This window comes from Anabrus simplex, chromosome 2 (genome assembly GCF_040414725.1).
Source record: "Anabrus simplex isolate iqAnaSimp1 chromosome 2, ASM4041472v1, whole genome shotgun sequence".
In the NCBI taxonomy this organism is placed as follows: domain Eukaryota; kingdom Metazoa; phylum Arthropoda; class Insecta; order Orthoptera; family Tettigoniidae; genus Anabrus; species Anabrus simplex.
The window spans coordinates 86,100,789-86,125,327 of NC_090266.1; the positions used below are offsets into that span (position 1 = coordinate 86,100,789).

Genomic DNA, 24,539 nt, shown 5'->3' on the forward strand with positions numbered 1-24,539 from the left:
ACATCTGTAGATTAAAAAAACGATATATATATATATATATTTACAGCTACAATTAACTTATTGATATGTATAGGAATAGCTTATTTATTTCCAATAACAGTGCATAATCCGTAAAAACGGAAACAAGCGTGTCATTGTTACGTTTTATGTCTGATAATTGTTCTTTTATTCAGTTTCCTACATCAAAGTGCATAGATAAGTAGAAATCACGTATATTTCATAAATTACCCATCGCTATTATGTTAAAAATCTCCTTGGTCTCTTATGTATGTATCAGAAAACTCTCTGACCTGTTACACTTTTCACCCTTCAGCCTGGAAGCCGACTTGAAGTACCTCTGACTCTGATGCAACATCATCATTCATATTACATTGTACAGATAGGCCTATCTTAAAATTGATGGTAACTTACTTGCTACGTTCTCATACTGTCCACTGTATGCTCCACTACTAATAAAACTATGCATTATATTCCTCCGCAAGATTGTTTGTTGCTTTGAGTCTGCTTGAAGGTGAAATCTAGCCGCCTCTCTTGTTTTGTGAATGTTGTGATGATATTACCATAAAATGTGTCTGTGTTTTCAGTTGGTGCAGAACTTCCTTCTCTATAGACTGAATTACCAAGTCCGAAAGTCGCTCTTGTCTCTGTGTTGACCTATGATAAGTCTTAATCCTCCTGAGAGCTGAAAACAATCTTTAACTAACGCTGTTGTGCTTGGAACAGTTACTATATGTAAACCCAACTTGTACACTTCAGGCAGGGCTGTATCTAATTGTTTGCTTTTCAGGTAACACGCTAACTGATGAGGGTGTTGACCATAAAATTCATCAAACTAATACAGCACGGTAAGTTCATTGTTCAATCGGGTAAAATCAAATAAGACTTTATAGGACAGTTAAAGATTTTCAAAAGCAGAATGAGGAGAAGTACCTTAGTACGTTTCATACTTCAGAGGATCCAACATGGATGTAAACTGTAATTGGTTTAATGACCCGAATCGTTCGTCTAATTGTACAATAATGTAAAAAATCGAGTGGTATAGGAATTCCCATGAAATTATTGGATCTTCTTCCCGACATTGTCGTTCAGTTGGTGGAGAGTCTTCGACACCATGATAGACCAGAGTCTCGGCCCAAGTTACGTCGCACTTATTCCCGAGGTTTAGTATCTCTCTTTTAATTCCCTGAACATTCTGGGAGCAATATAGGACGTCTAATTGCTTGGACTGAAGGCCTTTGAAAACGATATCAGTGAAGGTAAAAATGTTGCTAAAAGTCAGTAACAAAAAGGAAGTTTCACTGCTAGTTAGAAATTTCATGAGACCTTGTGCCGCTACTATTGTGTACTGCCCCATTTGATCTTTCATCTAAAACACTCGTAAAAAATTCAAGGAATGAAGTGCAATGTTCTTTCACTGTGTGAACAAGAAGAGATGAAATATTCCACCATGTTGGAGTATTTCTGGGCATCCTCTTTGCTGTAAATTCTTTCAGTTCATGAGATCGTTTAGAGAACTTGTGGAAAAATGTTCATAATCCCGTTAAGGTCTGAAAAAATATTCTACATTCCTTGACACAGGAAAATGACTGTGACAAAATCAGATTAAGCTTGTGACTAAAGCAATAGAGGAATATGGCCTTCGGAAAGAGTTCGTGTACTTTGGTTCTTAATCCACTTGTGTGGCCGGCCATCACACCTGCTCCGTCGCACGTTTGTGCAACCAACCTGTAGTTTAAGTCAAACTCAGTAACAATGTTTTTCACATGTTCAAGCAAACCACTGGCTGTTCGATTTGCGCTGACATCAGTGAAGTAAATTTACCTTTCGTGAACTTCACCACTTTCAGAATCATCGTATCTCAGAGTGGTTTATAGCTGAGACAAATTCATAATGTCTGAAGTCTCGTCAAGAAGAAGGGCAACAAAAATAACGTGTTTTATTTCTGACTTCACTTTTTCCAAAACTACATCACTGACAACCCTTATTAAGTCATTTTCTATCTTGTTTGAAGTTCCGCGAAACACGATCGATGTTTCTAGGTGTGTACTTAACGTCGCATCGTAAGTGGCGAGTAAGTTCAATGCACCCAAATAAGCACCCCTGTTCAAAGAATCTTCACCCTCAGAATGTCCTCGGAATGGCAATTCGTGAGTAGCTAAAAACCACAATATCAATCAATCGTTTGAGCACCTCCTTGTTTTTCCGAACGGTTTCATTATATTGTACAGTGGTTGCAGGCAATTGAGCATCGAGCTGAATATCAATTCTAGATTTTACAAACGTTCTCAGCTGTAACAGTGCAGATATGTGTGACTACGATTTCTCATGCTTTTGAATGGCACTGTGCAAGTTACTCAGATTATCGTAACCAGTGTTGGATCATGCAGTTTGGTCTCTTGGAAAGAGTAAACATGGCCAGAAAAACAGTTTATTAAATTTGGAACTTTCAGCAATCCATTATGTTCTACTGTACTGTGAAGTTTAACAATGACGAACGTACTCCTGATTTTTCTTTTTATGCGTTTATAAGGTTGGACATATGTGGAGAAGGTTTTCCAGATTGAACAATTTCTAGTTTCTCACATAAGCTCCTAGAACGAAACTGTTTGTCCAACAGTTGTTCAATCATACAAATTGAGTCAGCCATCGTAAATATTACGGTACGGTAGTTGAAAGTAAGAAGAAATTATATTTCACTTAATACTTCTACAAAGTACGCACGCACGACACAGGCTAATTATAAGAACTGTCCACGTCGCATGTTATTAATATGAAAATAATTAGAATGTACGCTCCTACAAACACGCCACATGCTCCACTACAACGCTGGTACCTACTAGTAGGCAAGTTTGTCTCACACTGTTACATTTAAGGAAAAACTAATTTTCAATTCTAAAAGGCGCTGGATATTCGTACTTTTAAGTTCTACACTGCTGTCAGTTGTCACTCAAAAGAGAGCTGTTTCAGCAATAAGCTAAATCACTGCTGCACCATTCGCTCGAGCTGGGCAGCGTTGAGTTGTCGGCTTACCAAGCTCGCTTACTGGCGCGGTTACTACGCATGCGTCACCTTGAACTGTACGCTGGGCGAGCCAAGCGGTAGGTGTGTCGCGTACCCTCGCTACTGCAGAAATTCGCACTGCAGAAATTCGCACTGCAGAATTTTGGGCTATAAACTGCAGAAAACCATACTGCAGCAATTGTGTCATTAAAAACAATTGGCGACTGACAAGATCAAATTAATTGTTGCTGTTACAGTTGCATTAGTTCGTTTATTTGTTCTCAAATCCAACGGGTAAGCCCGGCTTAGCCTGCATACCCGCAATGCACGCTACTGCTGCATCCTTTGCTCTTTCTCTGATTGCTTTTGTTACATCCGCGGTGGCAATATTGAATAGTATGGGGCTGAGTGGATCACCTTGCAGCATTCCATTAGTTTGGGTGATTTCCTTTGTTTTGTGGGTCGCATCATCTATGGTGATCTGGTTGTATGCCAGAATATTTCTTATTAGAGCTGTAAGGGGAGTATTTGCAGCCATAGTTTGGAGTTTTGACATTAGTATCTTCCTGTCTATTATGTCGAAGGCTTTTGTATAGTCTATGAAGACTGCATAAAATTTTCCTTTGTGAAGCCGTTGTGCTTCTTCTATGTCACTGAGTAGGTTTTGGATTGCATGCAGGGTTCCTCTTCCTCTTCAAAATCCAAATTGCTCTTCTGGCATTTTGGGGTCTACTTCTTCAACTATCCTGTTGGTTAGGATTCTTGTTAACAGCTTGAAGATATTGCTTTCTAGAGCGATTCCTCTGTATGAGTTTGGGTCGTTGGTTTCACCTTTCCCTTTATAGAGGGTTATAAATGTTGATTTTCTCCATTCATCGGGAATATTTCCTAATTCTAGGCATTTATTAAACAGTTTGGACCATATTTCTGCTAGATGCTACGCGGATTCTTTAAGTTGCTCATTATAAAACCCGTCCGGTCCAGCGGCTCTTTTGCATTTTGTAGCTTTGATAGTGTCTAACACCTTTGCTTTGGTGATGGGAGGTATCGCTTCAAGCTGGTTGTTGTATTCTATTTCGTACGCCGCCTGTTTCCTTGCATTGTTGAGAATATGAGTGAAGTGCGTTTCCCAGGTTCCTATTTTTACGTTGCTACTTCTTGATGATCTTCTGGGTCTGATGGCTACATATGGGTCTTTTATTGCTTCTTCAGTGGTTTTTTCACCTTCTTTCTCTATGTATTGAGTGCGTTTTTGTGTTAGTAGGTTCTTGTAGTATTTTCGTTTTTCGCCGTATATTTGTAGATCTTCTGGTTTTGACGTCATCTTGGCTTTATGCAACGCATTTAATATGATTTGTCTTTCTGTGTAGCACCTCCTTGTCGAACCACGGTAGAGCTTTTCTTGTGTTCAGTTTGTGGGTTATACTTGCTTTTAGCATATTGTTGATTGTTGCTAGGGCTTTGTTTAAATCACTTTCTTTGATTGCCTTTTCTGCTTCAGTTACATTTCCTAATGCTCTCTCTAGTTCTGCCAAGTTTATCTTTGTGGATACGGTGATTTTTTCATTTGTTGTTATAACTTTCTTTGGAATCTTGAGTGAGAATTTGGTCTGTATGGGGATGTATTTTCTCAGCGGGGTTACTGGTGAAATCCACAATCCCTTTTGTTCTAGAATGTGTATATCGTCTCCTTTATGGAATACCAGGTCGATGGTGCTACTTCCATTGTGGGCAAAGTAAGTTTTATGTTTTGGGTCATTCACTAATTTGAAATTTTCTTCATCAAGAAATGTGAGGACAGCTCTACATTTCATGTCGGGTTTGTCTAGTCTGCAGTTCATATCTCCTGCTAGTATGATGTTTTCTTCTGTGTTTGGAATTTTCCTGAAGGAAAGCGTTAGGAGCTCCATTATTTCTTCTATGTCTGTGTTCGGGCTTATATAAATGCCTATTACAGTGAACTTGATTGTTTTTGCAATTATTAGATTTTCTTCTGTATCTAGGGTCTTCATGGGTCCTATCCATGGTTTGTAGTAGATAGATACACCTCCTGATGGCCTTCCTTCTGTTGGTTTCCTTGCTAGGGAGTGGATAGTGTAGAATCCTTGTATGTCTATATGTTTCGCGAGGAATGTTTCTGTGAGGAGTAGTATGTCTCATGTTTGTAAAGCGTTTTCTGGTGCTAGTTTTAGTAGTCCGTTTAGCCCTTCTACATTCCACAGGAGCATGCTTATGGGATTATTCGAGAGATACGCCTTCGTTCCTCCTGGAGAAACGAAATCGAAATCGGCGCACAGTTATTCTTCTTGGCCAGAAGTCAGGATTGGATGTTAATTCTAGACATTCGAATGGGATTCCAACTTTATAGGCTCTGTTTTCTCCTCTTGTTGTGATCTCTTCGCAACTGATGTTTCCTCGGATTCCTTTCTTTCTCAGATAGTTTGTCACCGTTTCTGTAGTCGTTTCTTGGTTCAATTTCCCAATAAATAGCCAGCCTTTCTTGTCTGCCGCTTGTAGATCATCTTCTACTGTTCCAGTGCCAATTAATATTTTAGGTGCTGGTCGGCGTTGTTGAGTGCCTTTTAATTTTAATTGTGACTGCTGCTGTGTATTTCTTTTTCTTCCGTATCCGCTCTTATTTGTACATTTGTGTTGTTGTCTCTTGGTTGTTGCTTATCGTTTCCTTTTTCTGGGAGTGGGGGGAATTCTTGTTTGGAATCCGCGGCGTCTTTGTTCCTATTGGTTGTTGCATTGGTTTTCATATTTTTTTGTTTGGTCACAGATGGTGCCGGTTCCCCTGTTGAATATCGGTTGATTGCTTTCTCTACTTTTTGCTCTATAACTGCATCCAGTGTTTGTTGTATATATTCTGTCATTGATTCCACCTTGTGTGTCAGTTCTTCTATCTTTGGGTTATTTACCAGTATGTCCTCTATTTTGGACATGAGTTTCTGAAGTATGTCTTCTTTCTGTTTAATTGTTTGCAGATTTAATTTACAGGTCTTACATATCCATGTTAAGTTGCAGTTACTTTTGCACATTATGTCAAATTCTCCTTGTTTTATTCCAGCGCAGTCCTTGTGATGCCATAATTCACAGGCTCCCTCGCACTGTATTGCTTGTTCTTCCTCTTCAAATCCTTTCTTGCATGCACCGCACTTCTCTTCTCTTTGGGTTTCTGTGCGTTTATGTGGCGACATCTTTGTGCAAGTGCGCACTTTTTGTTTCCTCTAACGGTGTTTACTCTGTGAGTTTTTAGTCGTCCGTAATCTCTTTGTCTTTGTTTTTGCACTTGTATAAATTGTAGTCTGCTATAAATGTTGTACACCTGATATTGGTTAGTTAACACTCGTGTTAGTTTGTCTCTTTTAGGTATCTGATTCTTCTATTTGTCACTTACGGCTTGATTTATTTGGACTTTAGGCGAACAATCAAATCAAATCAAATCAAAATCTCCTTATTTGCAAATGAGGTGTCTACCTCGGTGGCAAATGGTACACTAAAATACATTATTGTCAAGCACTAAATTTTAAATTAACAGGAGACGAAGAAAATTTTCCTAGAATACAATATTATACAATTTACGCTAATAATTTTTTCTATTAAACACACACATCATCCTTAATAAATTTTTATTGTTTACAAAATTCTACTTATAATATCTTACAAACATAGTCAACTCATATACAATACGGTATGTGAAATTACTTCTAATAATACTATACAACTGGTATAAGATTAAAATTAACATTGAATTTATTTACATATTTATATTTTACCCATTTTGGAACCTAAGTAGCATAACGACCTGCTGCGTCTTAACCAGAGCCCCTTTTGCCACCACTTTTCAGAGTTCCTGAAGGGCCTTCACAGCTACCGTAGCGGTCCCAACTTCTCGCGCATAAATTTATAACGTCACGGCCATCTATACATACTCCTTGATAACTGGTGAACTATCCACGAGTAATTATAAATTCCAAGATAGCCAGCTGAGTTTTATATATGAATAATTCTCAGGCATTCTGGGGTGAAAATTTAAAATGGCGGGTCTAACACAAATCCTCAATAAATCCAATTGCTTCTGATCACCATATAACTAGCAAACTAGATCTAGACAACACCAACCCACATGAAGGTAAATATTTGAACTATACTAAACAGCCACTTGCTTATATTGACTCACGATAACACCAATTATACACGCGATAAATAGACGTTCAGACTACACATAAAAGACAAAGCAGTTGCAGCCATGAAAGCCATGTACGACATCAACAATCTACAGCAGTTATCCTTAAAAACAGCTATGCGCCTATTTGACACAACGATCCTACCAATACTCACCTATGGAATCCACTTGATATGGGAAAGACTAACAAAGAGAGACCTGGCCGCCATAGAAGGAGTTAAGGCAAAATTCCTAAAGACCATAATGGGCATCTCAAAATACACGCGCTCCCGCCTAACATACGACCTAGCACGGGAACCCTTTCTTATTGAAGAACTGAGGATAAAACTACCACTGCCATCCACAATGAATGTAGAAGCACACCTAGCGGAGCGGCGGAAGAAGAGAAAAGAAATTCCGCTAGAGTTCTACAGCACAGATGCCATGTTGGATCGAAATTGGACGAACGCCAACCTGAAGCTAAGACATGTGATAATAAAACTAGCAGTACACGGGTACCACCATAAAATATGTAAAAATATGTCTTATCACGACCCAAATGAAAAATGTGAATGTTCACTGTGTGATCAGTTCTGTGACATGTATCACATCACAAGATGTAAAAACAACAACAAATCTCTATGCGATTATAGCAAAGACTAAAACGGTCAATAATCTTTGTAATGTACATTCGTGCGCTTTTCTAATAATAATAATAGTAGAGTAGGCCCTACCGAACAACTGTCACCGATGTGATCAGTAGGGAGTGGATTTCTATGCAGTAGGCCCTAATAGGATAGATTGAATTCATATGTATTTGGTTCGTTACAATTCCTGCTAATCCGAACGTTAATTCAGTAGGAAGAGCTAGTAACAGCGACTGGAAATTAGAAGTGAGGGGACATAAAAAATTTAAAAAATCAGACAACAAAATTTACCCGGGTTTGTGGGATATAGAAATCGGGGGCGGAGAGGGGGGTTATATAAGTTCAAAACTGAAATAATGCTACAAAATGGTAAGGATTGGTATGCTCTCTAAGCGAATGTCGACAGAGAGGTAAAGGTTAACCAACTTAAGGGCGTTAATACGAGATTTTTGAGATTTTGACTCAATATTATAAAATTTTCCCCAAAGTAACAGTATTAAACGTGTATTACAATTAAATAGAAATACGGTATACAATTAAACTAACAGACAATAAAGAGACTGCCAGACTGAAGAATGCGCGCGGCAAGCGGGGGAATCACACTTCAGTGTCTATGACATGTTTTAATTGCTCTAGATTTTTACTGATATTTTTTCTTGTCTTTCTAATTCTCTTTTCCTTGTATTAAAGGACGACACACATACCCAGTCCCCGGGCCAGTGGAAATAACCAATTAAGGTTAAAATTTAAGACCCGGCCAGAAATGGAACCCGGGGCCAGCTCGCTAATCATTTATCCATGGAGCCAGACAAATTGGCAAACAAATAATTCCTCACAGCATATACAAAGTTTCCACTAATTGGTGTGGTGCTATACAAATCTGTTAGTCGCGACGAATGACATTTCCTGTGTATTTCTCCTAATAATTGTTTTAATAATAATAAAATGAAATAAAGGAACAAATTAGCTCATAAGACAAGATGACTTGTACAAATTGCATTTTTTTTAAACAATTCCTAGTTTCAGGCCGCTAAAATGGAATAAAAATGTAATGTTTTCTCCACAAAGTGTTGCGGGGAGGGGAGAGCGGGGCCTTCTCCCCAGTCACCGCTACTGGAAGAACAGCTACTTTAGTATAAGACACAGGTTTAAGAAAAGCCCTTACGGTACCTCATTGTTTATGCAACTCGTTATACAAAGGCATTGTGCGAGATTGACTCGGCCTATGCTCCCTACTTGTTTTAACATCTGACGTTTTGCTGCATGACACAAATCGACTCCCTAGCGTTCATAGAGAAGCTTTGTTGCTTGCTTGCTGTTTAAATGGGCCTAACATTGAGGTCATCGGCCCAAAAGTATTGTTTGTAGAGGGTATTGTGCTCCTTTAGGTTGTTGCTTTAACCGATGATAATCGATATCAATGAGAATGAATGAACAGAAAACGGGCACGTGATTTAATAACAGTCGTAATGACAATGACTGCTTTCTTGTAAAATTCATATTTTGTAAACGTAATAGTCTCGTAATGCCATGCCCTATGTATTTGCTGCTTTAAAATATTCGCTAACATGAACATATGATTTACCGCTACCGTACTGTTGTTTATCAGTAGCAGCTGAACTTGGTTAATTTTCCTTCACTCTGCGTCAGCGCATGTATTCCCTGTAGTTGTACTTTGATACGTGTTATGAAACATGTTTCTGTTCATCATTCTGACGTAGAAATTATAGCCCCCACTACCAAAAATTTGACATGTGACTGGCTGACTGTCGCAGCTGTTTGTCACGTGACTGAAAGCAGCTGCGAGGATAATAACAAAGAAGATGGCAGATTTAGAAGCTGCAACTTCTAGTGGTGAGCCGTCTGAAAGTCAGCAGAATATTGAAAAGTCAGAGGATTTTTTAGAACCTGAAACGAAGAAGAGGAAAATAGCGAAAAATTCCGATGGAAAAGCAGATAAGTTGGAGCACAGGTTGGGTGGTATATTATGCTGTGCTGTGTGTTTGGATTTGCCCAGAGCTGCTGTTTATCAGGTTTGTTGAGCGAACAGCTGATTTCATTTTAGGGTTTTGTTTCATGATAATATAGTGTTGCGTGTAAAATTCGGTATTACACCCATGCTTCATGTAGTTCAGTTGAGTTAAACTTTGTTTTATGAACGAGACAGAATATACAGTAGCCTAATAAAATATCCTTACATAATATGACACTCAGTAAAGGTTTTAAATTCTGAGCATTTTTAAATATATATTTTAATTATTAGTAACATTACGGTTATATGGACCTACCCAATATTGATTTTTCAATTTGAAGAGTTTGTTTGGCATAAAATTGCTGTTTAAAGTCATCGCTGAACTTTTGTCCTGCCCTTTTATTTATAGGCTGTCAGGTTTCTTTATTGTAGGGCCTAATGCAAATTATTATTATTATTATTATTATTAACACATACATTGCAATGGGGGGGGGGGGAAGGGGATCTCTGTAGTAGTGCTTTCTTGCAACAGTATAGCAACGAAATAAAATGGAAACACATTTCATTTAACAAAAAAAAAAAAAAAAAAAAAAAAAAAAAAAATACAACAAAGGAAATAGGGAAAACTAAAATATTGAAAGACCTTACTGTATGTTAAACCAAGAAGTTTCACGATATGAATGATACTTTCTCTGATATAATCAAAAAATCATTAAAAAAGATTAGTCAAGACTTTTATGCATCCAGAGTAATTTGCCTATAGAACTACTTACATGCATGGGACATTCTGGAGTTCAGATTAAGGAATAAGATTGCAAATAGTTGCATATTTCTTAGATGTGAGTTAAGCACTTTTTATGGGCATAATTTTTCAATTTCTGTTTGGGGACTTGTATTTTTCAGTCATTACGAACATGGAGATAACTAAAGAACAGTTTTCTGTTCTAATTATTCTAATTTTATTGTTGTTACCCAGAATAGAGTTTATAGAAATATTGTTTTTTATATCAATGATCACTGGAATGTATGGAGTGAATTGAAATTGTAACTTATTAATTGGAATATTAGTTATTCCACCATGCTTCTTTTTTGGTTCTCTTTTCTAAAAACTATTTTTAGACTATATAAGTTAGATCTTAATTTCTTGTGTGTCTTATAACTTACCAAGTCAAAAAAATATGCTTTAACATTAAACACGGTAATTTATCCATTAGGGTACATATATGACAGTCGGAACAATAAAATAGACCTCATTGAATAAATCTCCAGGTTACAAAATCAAAGAATTGATCTACTTGATGGTTGGTGGTGTAGCTAAAATAAAAACCACTCTGAGGCACATTATTTAAATACAATGATCATTCACTTGTTATGTGATAAATAGTCTGCCCAATAGCTCTACTGTCACATGCAGGAGAATTTGATTTTATCCATTTGAGCAATATGTCAGCATATTTTTCACTACCTGCATGTACTGAATCAGATCTGCTCAAGTTTTCTGTGGAAGATCATATCCATTAGACTGTTTCTTTGAGCTTAGGCAGTTTTAGAGCTGCTTGAATATTTCTGTTCTCCTTCCGTATGGCTAAAACTTGAGATTTTCAACTTTTAAAAGGTGAAATGATGAGCTGTTTAGACTGGAGATTGTCTTGAGTTAAGGCTGCTTATTTCTATTAAAATAGGAATATCACAATGTATGGAAAGTTCATTGTTACGATTAATGTTCAGTTTTTCCGTAGTTTCCCATTTTCACACTAATCAAATGTGGGGGCTGTACCTTAATTAAAGCCACAGCCGTTACCTTCCCATTCCTAGCCCTTTCCCATCCTTCCATCGCTGAAAACCTTTGATGTGTTAATGCAACATTAAACCAGTCGCAAAAGATATATAAAAATAAATAAATCTGCAGTTATTCATGCATTCTCTTGAGGCAACTTGGAAAGGACAGTGTGTCTGAGCACCATCGACCTGTGTGTCGGAATGGACCTGTTTGTGCTGGATGTGAGTTCCGTAGAACTATTTGGTAGTATGTCAGCATTATTAGCGTTAGAACTATTTCACTAGACATGAACTCCATATTCAGCTGTTGAAGATAACAAACTCGGTACCGTATTAAATTTATTCAGTATTAATCAGTGACTTGGGATAATTTTCTCTGACATAATAAAAAAAACATACTCTATGTAAATGAAAATTGCAGATAAGTTAAACGTAGGCTTGCTATATGTACAGAATTACAGTAATCTGTCCCGGTGTCCTGAAAAGGTTTTTCGGGACATACAGGTTTTTTTAAAAAAATTTCAGTATCTCGCGCTGTTGTGATTTTATCACCTGCTGAAGTTACCTAATTAGATCGTTTCGCGTGTGATTTCAAATGGGCTTTGGGAGGTGGTGTTGCTAAATCTGCACATGGCTTAAGACTGAATGGAGAGCCATGCAGAGAAATCAAATACAAGTACAGCATGTGTTTCAGCCAGTGTCACAGTTGTGTACTTGCTGTGGCGCGATCCTGTCATTGGAAGGTCCGTATTCATGTCCTTCCCCTGGTGAAGTTGTTTCTTTGAGTGGTGCTCTTAAACTGTATATTCAATACCTTCCCTGGCTCATGACTGTCCCAGAGCTCCCTCGCCTCCCGGCTTTTATAGCCTGAGCTGAGGCACGTGTATTGAGAGAGCACTGGGCGCAGCCCGCGAGCCAGCGAAGGTAAAAGCGACAGGCCCTTTGAAGAAGTGACCTGCCAGTGCTTTATTTTCAAATTAAATACATAGAAACAAAATTTAGAGAAAGATTATACATTACGGCCGAAAGACCAAAAGTAACATTACAAAGGTTATGATTATGGTACAAAGAAAGAATAATAGAAAACAATATAACATTATCTGATTGATGGACTGGTCGCCCTGGAACTGGACGTCCTTGGTTGAGTTGTTGGCTGCCGTATTGGTCCCAGATGTAGATCGTTCCGCATGGTTAGTAAACCTGTGAGGGAACGGTGGAGAGGCCCTGCCGGAGACGGGGACGGGCTCCGTTGGTCTCGGCGGGCGATCCTCCTCCCATCCAGGATCACGTTGCTGTGGTAGTTGCCTTCGCCCCCCGAGTTCCGCGGCCCCGTCCTCTTCCTCTTCCGCGAGAGACCTGGGGCTGGCGAGGCGTCTGTTGAAATGTGAATCCCTCCGGAACCCATGCCAGGGTTTCGGTGGTGGCCTGATCTAGTTGGATGGCATGGGCCCAACCCTTGCTGACGGCAACGTACAAGAGGTTTGCCCGTGTAGCAAAATACATTTTCTGGGCTGGGTCGAGCACTTCCCATGCTGATAGACCCCACAACACTGAGTCGATGTCGTGGCGGTCGCGGCCAGTCGGAATTAGAAGTAACTGTTGTTGAAGATACTGCGCGAGCTGGAACACTCGCTGTGGGTCGGGATTGGACCATCCCGATGTCAGCTCCTGAGGTCGAAGAGCTCTCCATTGTGACGGTTGTTGCACTGGTGGTTGCGGCTGTGGGTTGTCCAGTGGCGGTGGTTGCTGTTCTCGTCCAGGCTCCATGACTGTGAGGTTGGGATCGTCGTCGTATGTTTCCAGATTTTGGAGTCGTTCGTTGAATGTTGCTTGCTGGACTGTTAGATCCTTGAGGAGTGAATGGATCTCGGTGATGGCACGCGTAAGAGAGATATCAGACGTGCCTGTTGCCATGCGGAGTGTGTGGCCTTCCTCTTCCTCGTCTTGTCTATCTTTGGAAGAGTCGCGACTACGTGTCGCTTTCCTTGGAGTTACGCCGGAGGTTGAGCGAGTCTCTGCGAATGCATCGGTTATGGAGGTTTGCTTCGGCATACCTTGTAGGCTCCAGCGGGACACGTCTTGTTGTTGCTCCTACCTTCCCTGGCTCATGACTGTCCCAGAGCTCCCTCGCCTCCCGGCTTTTATAGCCTGAGCTGAGGCGCGTGTAATGTAATGTATTGAATAGGTGGAAATAAACAAAAGATATTATCCTATATACAGTTTATGAAACTTTCAATACGGACGAAAAATGATTTTCATCACTTGGTGCTCTTAAGTCGGTCTTAAGCCGTGTGCACATTTAGCAACACCACCTCTCAAAGACCATTTGAAATCACCCGCAAAGTGTTCTGATTGACTAACTTCACCAGCTGATAAAATGACAACAGATTGAATTACTTTCTTCAAATTATGTATCGGTATGGCTAACCCTCTGACCCTCATATATCCGGTTCACGTTATTTCTGACCACCCTGTATATGTATCCCGGATTTTGTTATAAAATTTAAAATTTGTGCCGAATTTTTAGTCGTCCAAGGGGGACATTTCAAAAAGTTACCATGCCTTTATGTACGTGTAATTTGTAAGAATTACTGTTTATCAAAATTTCCTCAGATGAGAATGATAATTTAACAGTCAAAGATAAGTACAGTAGGTACCAATTTTTCGAATATTTATTCAGAACAATGTAGATTTGTCACCATTTTGGCTGTGATTGAATTCGTTCTCCATCTCACCTGGACTATGCTTTGGATGAGCGTGTGTATTTTTTTTCTCGTGAATTCATTTTGGAGTGCCAAAAGAAAGAGCCTAGATACTGACACAGTTAAAGGGAGTTTATATCTTTTGACATTACCATGAATGCTATTTTATCACATGATTCAGAAGGATTCTTTTTTTTAATGAAATGGATGGTTCTTGCAAGTACTTCTATGCAGAAACCAAAGTGGCAAAGATAAGATAAGCCTTTCTTCATTATAGCAAACAAAATGTGTTTCCTGGCAGTATGCATTACATTATCAACATCATTTTTTATTAGTAAAATTTTAACACTGAGGGAAAACAGTTTTAAAATTATTTGTAGGATGCAGGATACCAATCGGTTTCATTTACACAGTCCACAATATTGTTCGGAAATTTTTTTGGTCCTGGTGTTTAGCTATTTTAATATAGCAACCCTGGGTATATAAAAACCAGACCCCTCCAGAGGCCACACAACATCTATCATCAGTATTAAATTAATGAAACAAAGTCATTTAGAGGAACTGAGCAAATTGACTACGCAGTTTCGGTCGCTTAGCTGTGAGCTTGTATTCAGGAGATGATCATTGAATCATTTTTGCTATTTGTTTTACGTCGCACCGACACAGATAGGTCTTATGGCGACGATGGGACAGGAAAGACCTGCCTGGTGTGAAAATGGGAAACCACGGAAAACCATCTTCAGGGCTGCCGACAGTGGGGTTCGAACCCACTATCTCCCGGATGCGAGCTCACAGCTGCGCGCTCCTAACCGCACGACCAACTCGCCCGGTATATTGAATCATTTATTTGGCATTAAACAAGTGCAGTAGCCTTTGTCATAATACATTAATATATACAGATACACTCCATATAAACCAAACAGGCTTACTCCAATGATAAAACTACTGTATATGCACCTCAAAATATCTTATATGTCAATGGATATACTTCTGTATCAATATAAATTTATGCTCTGAAAACGCTACACAGTTATTTAAGTAACTTGACAGATATGCGAGTAACAACAAATTTAATCATAATATTGTAAAAAGAAAAAAAGTCCATCGGCAGTACAGTGATGCTGTTGTCCATCCACGTTCTCAGTCAGTCCATCTCGGCTTTGAATCCTGGTAACATCTGACAGACGACTCTCATCCAGTTCAATGCATAATGGCCATTCACATGAAACCAGAACAACAAATTAGTTAAAGATATCTTTGATGAATCCAGTTATACATAGCACATTTAAATAACTAGATATACATTATATTTAAGCAAATACAGTGGAAGACCATACCCCTTCTGAAGATACAGAAACCTAGGAATTAGCACTCAAAGTTAGTGTAGACCGCTCGAGTCCTCTTAAATGCACTCAGCTATCGAGGACCAGGACTTTAACAACAACCATTTGTAAAGATGTCATTTGTAAATATTCAGTGTGAGCTGACAGAATTCTTGACCTATTGTATTATATTCGGTTATATGACATTTTGAGTTTTCTTTAACCTACAATCTGCAAATCATCAAAGTAGTTGGTGGGGCATAAAAGCAACATTTAACCCATGCCACGGCATATCAAGATGATAAGATGACCTTGTACCATAGTAAGTATGGTGTTCCGACATACTGGCAAATTATTACTGGGATTACTCTTCATATATATCAGAAGATTATATATATGTATAAATTGATTACCAGTACTATTAAGATAGACAGCTTAATGAATAGTAGTTTACAGTGAGTGTAAGAGGGAACGCTGGCAATGGTGTGTATAGCTTTTTGTTGCCAAAAAATATTAGACCATACCCAAAAATATTCTGAAAAATGCAAAATAAGCAGAATGCACATATGCCTTAGTTACTACTTGCCTATATGTATATATATATAATGCTTTATTTAGGAAACCAACCCTCAACGTGTCTGCCATAAGATACAGTATTGTACACTTTTTGTGTTTTAGAATATAAATGGTTCTTTAAAAGAAGCACAGACCCATGCACAGCTGCCTTGGCTAAGTAGCTTTCCTTGAGGGGAAAACCTCTTCCAGAACTCGGCCATCACCCCCGTTATGGTATCTCTTGCGCCCTCTAACAATCCATAAACGGTCACGGAGTTCACATGACATTTCTCCATGATGTAATTGGAAACTGGAACGTAGATTGCCTGCTTCTCAGAGTGCACAATGTGTGGCTGTTTGCCTGATTCTAGATGTACCATTGGGTGCAGTATTACAGAATGATCTCTCTGTTTAGCGATGGCTAGAATATCTATTCTTCTTGTGCTACCATTTTCAGCTAAGCAGTTCACTTCTTCATATACTTCCCACCTGTTATTGTGAAAGGCTTTTGCAGTAAGGCTGTGAATTCTGTGATTGCAAGTATTCCTAAGCAATGAGCTGAATGGACAATAGCCGAGAACATGTTCGAAAGTTTCAATCTCACCACAGGCATGCCTGCAGTGGTTGTTCTCGTGGCTTCTACCGTAAAAGTTTCTTACTGGAGCCACATCTGCCCTCATTTTGATGCTTTCAGTCCACTCTGTTGTTGAAAGGCGTACCTTTTCTGCGAACCATTTATTTCCATGAGGGTGCTGTGCAAAGAGGGCAATTCCTATACCTTTTTTAGGAAGGGAGCACCATATGAACTCCTCATTTCTTAGCATTTCCCTGATAGCTTTACTGTTTGTATTTGTTGTTGTTTTTCCTACAGCATTGTATTTGTTGTTTTTTTCCTACAGCAGTGTTCAAATTACGAAAGCATTCGGCTTTTTCTTTCTCAGTATTTCTCCAAAGTGCATATACGTTGTTAAACTTTTCCAGAATGTTAAGATGTTGAATAAATGCTTCCCACTGGGCCTTATCTAACACTAAACCTTTGTATTTTGTAGGTGAATTAATCATGGCGTCTGAAACAGGAAGTGAAGGAATCTCTTTGAGCACGCTCTTTAACAACTTTTCTACGTCCTTTAGGAATCGTTTTGGAAACTGATCGAGCGGGGCATTCTGTAATGGATATGCCAACGCTGGCCATATGTGGTTATTTATTATCTTTAATTTTTGATCAGCTTTCAGAAGTGGAATGACGATTAATTTCTCCAGTTTATCTTTTGGGTAGGCCTATACTACTCACGTCACGTCAGCTTTGTGTCGAGATGTAATCCAGGAGGTTTAACATACTTTAATTCATTCTTTTGATTTTTGAGGTTAAAAATTAGGTTTTGTGTTTTTCCTTCATTAAGGAGAACCCCCTCTGTTGGCAGCCCTGAAGATGCTGTTCTCTGTTATCAAATTTTCACACCAGGCTGTACCTTACATACAATGAGTTTCATATTGGTTCCGTATTGACGTCAACTATACATACAAGAAATGTTACAGCTCTACTATTCAATACTTCATTTAATCAGTTAATAGTCACCTGATAAAAGTTAGTGATACATGTTTCATCCAAATATTGGACATCTTCAGCTACTATATATTATAAAACAATAAAATATTTCCAATTAAAATATTACAGGGTTGAATGAGGGAAATCTTAACTTCCCTGTTGGACATCAAGCACTTGACCCATTAGATACATTGTAGATTTACTAAACCAAACAAAATTCAATGAATGGATTAACATGTCTATCTAGTTATAAAAATATTAGGTTCACTGATGCAACAACAATCCACATAAAAATCTTAAAAACTTTCATCGGTGTTTCATGGCACTATATCTTGATGGATTAACATTTAACAATATGCAGACCAAACACTCATGAGATGGAGGCAAGAACAAAACGCATAGCGGGGAACTTTCTCTTGTTTGTAGCAGACTTCAAACGGGAAATATGAAATTTGAGAATTCATGTCAAGCCGGGCTGAGTGGCTCAGACAGTTGAGGCGCTGGCCTTCTGACCCCAACTTGGCAAGTTCGATCCTGGCTGAATCCGGTGGTGGTATTTGAAGGGGCTCAAATATGTCAGCTTCGTGTCCGTAGATCTACTGGCATGTAAAAGAACTCGCGGGACTAAATTCCGGCACCTCGGCGTCTCTGAAAACTGTACAGATAGTTAGTGGGATGTAAAACAAATAACATTATTATTAATTCTTGCCAAGAAAACATCAAATGTACATGTAGGTACAAAACTTGTACCGGGCGAGTTGGCTGTGAGCTTGCATCCGGGAGATAATGGGTTCGAACCCCACTGTCGGCAGCCCTGAAGATGCTTTTCCATGGTTTCCTATTTTCACATGAGGTAAATGCTGGGGCTGTACCTTAATTAAGGCTACGGCTGCTTCCTTCCCATTCCTAAGCCTTTCCCCTCCCATCGTTGCCATAAGACCTATCTGTGTCGGTGCGACGTTAAACAAATAGCAAACTTGTGGGATGTTCCCCGCTGATCCGTGGATGTTCTATGTCTAATCTGTAGCCGTGTTCATATGCAACTTGTTTCCTGTGTACTGAGGACACATTGATGAACATTTTAAAGATTTTTATGTGAATAATTGTTGCATCAGTGAACCCAATATTTTTATGACTAGATAGACATGTTAATCCAGTCATTGAATTTTTTTGGTTTGGTTAATCTACAATGTATCTAATGGGAAGGAATATCTGATGCCCAACAGGAAAGATGCGATTTCCCTTATTTAACCCTGTAATGGTTTAATTGGAAATGTTTTAAATATTCATTTATAGGAAGGGGAGTTGGGGATTGGAATAACTTGCCAAGGGAGATGTTCAATAAATTTCCAATTTCTTTGAAATCATTTAAGAAAAGGCTAGGAAAACAACAAATGGGGAATCTGCCACCTGGGTGACTGCCGTAAATGCAGATCAGTATTGATCGATTTATTGTTTTAGTCTTTTAAAATATATAGTAGATGAAGATGTCCAACATTTGGATGAAACATGTATTACTAACTTTTTTTAAATTACCGAGCTCGATAGCTGTAGATGCTTAAGTGCGACCAATATCTAGTATTCGGGAGATAGTAGGTTCGAACCCCACTGTCGGCAGCCCTGAAGATGGTTTTCACGCCAGGCAAATGCTGGTGCTGTACCTTAATTAAGGCCACGGCCGCTTCCTTCCCACTCCTAGCCCTTCTCTGTCCCATCGTCGCCATTAGACCTATCTGTGTCGGTGCGACGTAAAGCAACTAGCAAAAAAAACCTAACTTTTATCAGGTGACTGTTCTCTGATTAAATGATGTATTGACTAGGTGCATCTATAACATTTCATCTATTTATAGTTCCTAACCCTGGCCATGTCATATCCCAGTGTCACATTAAGTCCTGTCTGTGTTGGTGAGACATAAAACAGATAGTGGGCCGATGATCTTAGATGTTAGGCCCCTTTAAACAACAAGCAAGCAAAACAGATAGCAAAAACAATAAAATCATTCACAGTAGGTAGTTATCATGATGGAGATTATTTTAGGTTACTTAAACAATCGCAGACAGCTCTTAAAAAGCTCCAGCTGAGGAATATTTGAATGGGGAACCTTCCAGTTTTCTAAACTTTAATAAAAAAACTACACGAAATAAGAATGATATTTTCTAGTATCAGGATAAGTTCTTGTAGAATTTAAGACTGTGGTTATCTTGTGAAACATGTTCCAGGATGCAAAGAAATTGCACATATGATGCATAACCATTTAGTCTCACTAATTGTTTTGCTTTTCACTCGCATTCTACTCACTCTTGTGGGATTCTTTTCATGAGATATTGAGAGAAAACTTTGCAACAGATATTCCTTCCTCTTCCTATCCAGTTTGCATGTCTCTTTTTTTCTCTCTCTCTCTCTGCTTTGGGGCTTGATGGGGGAGCTGGACCATTATATTCGTGGAAGGTTTTAATTAATTTTCATGGTAACAGAGGGAGGCCACAGCTAAGGGGTCACAGATTTTGTTCAAACTTAGGGAGTTTGATCTGCATTAAAGAAACTCGATACATCCTAGAAAATAGACACAAGAATGAATCATCCTAGAAAATAGACACAAGATATCCAATATTTTTAAAATTTGTTAACCGAAAGCAGAACTTGAAATTTTCATGTTCTTTTTGGATTTTATAAATTTGTTACATCATTTTAAGAAAGAACGTCACGTACGTTTATAAACTGGTATTTCACTCAGTGCTTGAAAATGGATTTTGACTGAAGCTCCTAATATTCTTTATTTCACAATTCAAGACTCGGTGAATTTTCATCAAGAGGACTTTCACCTCAGTATCATATAAGGCTATAATTATTTTAAATGGAAATGGTGCTATATTTTTAACAAGAAAAATTTTTAAGCTGCTGTTATAAGAATTGTTTCCAGACCATGTTTTAATCATATCAATTTCTGCCAATCATTTATAAGATTATTAATGTTTTACGCATTGTTTTGTAAGTTTAAGTATGTTATTGTCTGCTTTCAAGTTCATGGCTGAAGATGAAGATGACGCAGAACACACGTTGAAACCGGTCTCATTAATAATTAAATGTTATAATTAATCTTATAGCATTAATAGCAATAAGTGGACCTTACTATTTTGTTCCTATTATATTCACAGTTCAATACGGATTTAAAATCAAGTTTTTAAACTTGAGTATAGACATCGGACAATAAACATCCATACTTCTTCCACTAGCAGTTTCAGAGTTTATATTACAGATGGCCTTCTAAGTGACGCTTGATTTAAATGCACGGAGCGGGTGTACCTCTGGTACAGACCTCCACCCTCTAAAGTCTTTCCATGGTTGACGCTTTTTTGAAATTTTACATTTTAGAAAATTTTGAATTTGGAGGTTGAAGTCAGAAAATTTCTTGATGGAGAGTTCATTTGTAAGTTAATTGCATCAAATAAGTCTTGAAGTGTTTATGATGTAGTAAAAGTCTGGTATGTAATATCCGCCACTGCCGATGCCAGGGTGGGGTGCCCCGGACCCACCGAGTACCCTCAGATACGTCTCTTCCGCTACCTTGAGAGGGGTAGCCATGGTGATGGTCGCCACGGACGTAATATTGAAGCACTGCCCCATGATGAAGTAGGCGGTTGTGGCACCGCACTTCAGCCCTTGGCACTAATGACAGTGCTCAAGTTTGTCATCGTGAAGGAGACTGGACCAGTGCGGGGTGGGGCCCTAACCCTGCGCCAGCATCTCTCACCAGTTGTAACACCGCCTCAGATGACAATTAGGGCACTGAAACAATGTTGTGGGTGACTGACTGTTTTTATGGAGAAAGTTTGTTTAATATGTTGGTTTTGGTGGTGCAGTTAAGGCGGGCGGCATCAAGGATGAGTGTGTGGAATGCAGGCTCAATTTCGGAGGCAGGGGCAATGTAATGGCAGACGGGAACAGAAGGGGAAGAAATCTTACTGAAGGGAAGGTTGTACATAGTTTGCCAAGGTCACAAAAACGTATCTTAGATGTATTACAGTTTTAACAGGGCAGAAGGCCTCAACATTCAACTTATATATTGGCATAAGTTACAGCTGCAGATGGACGCCCCGATCTTTTCTCATCCTTCACGCTCGTGCAACTCCTTTTGAACTGTTTAATCCACTGGTAAACACTTCGCTGTGGTAAAACATTGTCCCCATATTGTGCTGAAATCTTCTATGAATTTTCACTCCTGGTACATCCTCAGACCAAAATAACTGATTGCGGAATGCTGTTCTTATGAACTTATGAATAAGATATCCTGAGTCCACCCAGCTTTTACTCCCGTAAAGCAAAGTTGGTCTGTAAACAGACCGATGTAAAGATAGTTTCGTCACCTTCTTACTCTCTCTTAGTCCAACCCTTCGTAAGGGTGTAGTGGCATCACGCGACAATCCTTTTGGTGATCTTCCTCCAGGAGTCTCTGCTTTGGGCATGGTGACTTGCTTGCTGTAAGCTCATCCTGGTTAAGTTCTTGATCTGGTCCATCCATCGTAACGGCACATGTCCTCTAGGTCTTCGGCCTTCGACAGAAGAACATCGCGTACATTTATAAACTGGTATTTCCACACAGTGCTTGAAAATGGATTTTGACTGACGCTCCTAATTCTTTATTTCACAATTCAAGACTCGGTGAATTTTCATCAAGAGGACTTCTTACAAAATACTGTTAATCGCAACTTCGAGCTCACTGCATTAGCTTTACTACAGCTTGATTCAATCTCACTATATTACCATCCTGGGAGAACACACAACCTAAATACTTGAAATTATCAACCTGTTGGCGGCAGTCTAGATGATTGACTGATATGGCCTTGTAATAATACTCAACATGGCTTAGCTGTGTTGATACTGCTGCACGGCTGAAAGCAACGGGAAACTACAATCGTAACAAACTCCCGAGGACATGTAGCTCTCTCTGTATGAATGATGTACTGATGATGGCTTCCTCCCGGGTAAAATATTCTGGAGGTAAACTAGTCCCCAATTCGGATCTCCGGGTGGGGACTGCACGAGAGGGGGCGATCATCAGGAAGATGGATACTGACATTCTGCGAGTCGGAGCGTGGAATGTTAGAAGTTTGAATCGTTGTGGTAGATTAGAGAATCTGAAAAGGGTGATGGATAGACTAAAGTTAGATGTAGTTGGTGTAAGTGAAGTACGTTGGCGGGAAGAACAGGATTTTTGGTCAGGCGACTACTGAATTTTCAACACAAAATCAAACGGAGGAAATGCAGGAGTTGGTTTAATAATGAATAAGAAAATAGCGCAGCGGGTAAGCTACTACGGCAAGCATAGTGAAAGAATTATTGTTGTCAAGATAGACACCAAACCAATGCCCACCACAATAGTGCAGGTCTATATGCCTACTAGCTCAGCGGATGATGAGGGAATCGAAAGAACATGTGAAATGATAGAAGATTTAATACAATATGTAAAAGGTGACGAGAATCTAATTGTGATGGGAGACTGGAATGCAGTGGTAGGCCAAGGAAGAGAGGGTAATATGGTAGGAGAATTCGGATTGGGACAAAGGAACAAAGGAGGAAGTCGGCTGGTTGAATTCTGCACTGATCATAATTTAGTCCTTGCCAATACTTAGTTCAAACACCACAAATGATGGCTTTATACGTGGACAAGACCTGGAGACACTGGAAGGTATCAAATAGACTTCATTATTATTAGGCAGAGATTCAGAAACCAGGTGTTGGATTGCAAAATTTTCCGAGGAGCAGACTTGGACTCTGACCACAACTTGTTGGTCATGAAATGCCATCTGAAGCTGAAGAAAGGAAAGAAAGCAAAAAGGTGGGATCTAGACAAATTGAAAGAAAAGAGTGTGAGGGATTGTTTCAAGGAACATATTGCAAAAGGACTAAATGAAAATACATACATTATCATTATAGACTTTCAGCGTTCAGTCTGCCACAATTCTCGATTTGCAACTAGTGTTGTGGCCTCATTTAGTTCTATACCTCTTATCTTTAAATCGTTAGAAACTGAGTCTAACCATTGTCGTCTTGGTCTACCTCTACTTCTCTTAAACACCAGGCAAATGCTGGGGCTGTACCTTAATTAAGGCCACGGCCGCTTCCTTCCAACTCCTAGGCCTTGCCTTTCCTATCCCATCGTCGCCATAAGACCTATCTGTGTCGGTGCGACGTAAAGCCCCTAGCAAAAAAAAAAAAAACTTCTCTTAACCTCCACAACAGAGTTCATTATTCTCCTAGGTATCCTATCCTCCTCCATTCGCCTAACATGACCACACCACCAAAGACGGTTTATGCGTACAGCTTCATCCATCGAGTTCATTCCTAAATTAGCCTTTATCTCCTCATTCCAAATACCCTCCTGCCATTGTTCCCACCTGTTTGTACCAGCAATTATTCTTGCTACTTTCATGTCTGTTACTTCTAACTTATGAATAAGATATCCTGAGTCCACTCAGCTTTCGCTCCCGTAAAGCAAAGTTGGTCTGAAAACAGACCGTTGTAAAGATAGTTTCGTCCGGGAGCTGACTTCCTTCTTACAGAATACTGTTGATCGCAACTGCGAGCTCACTGCATTAGCTTATGACACCTTGATTCAATCTCACTATATTACCATCCTGGGAGAACACAACCTAAATACTTGAAATTATCGACCTGTTCTAGCTTTCTATCACCAATCTGACATTCAATTCTGTTGAATTTCTTACCTACTGACATCAATTTAGTCTTCGAGAGTCTAATGATCATACCATACTCATTGCACCACTTTTCAAGTTCCAAAATATTAGACTGCAGGCTTTCGGCACAATCTGCCATTAAGACCAAGTCG

The 24,539-nt window shown here is 39.2% G+C and overlaps 1 protein-coding gene across 1 annotated transcript in view; it reads left to right on the forward strand.

Annotated features, from left to right (window-relative positions):
- The first annotated feature begins 9,593 nt into the window (after positions 1–9,593).
- Positions 9,594–24,539, forward strand: part of LOC136863849 (zinc finger TRAF-type-containing protein 1 homolog) — a 190,217-nt gene continuing 175,271 nt past the window's right edge. Inside the window, exon 1 of the mRNA XM_067140183.2 lies at positions 9,594–9,848. Coding sequence (XP_066996284.2) covers positions 9,639–9,848 — 210 coding nt within the window. The 5' untranslated portion in view covers positions 9,594–9,638. The remainder of the gene's footprint in view (positions 9,849–24,539) is intronic.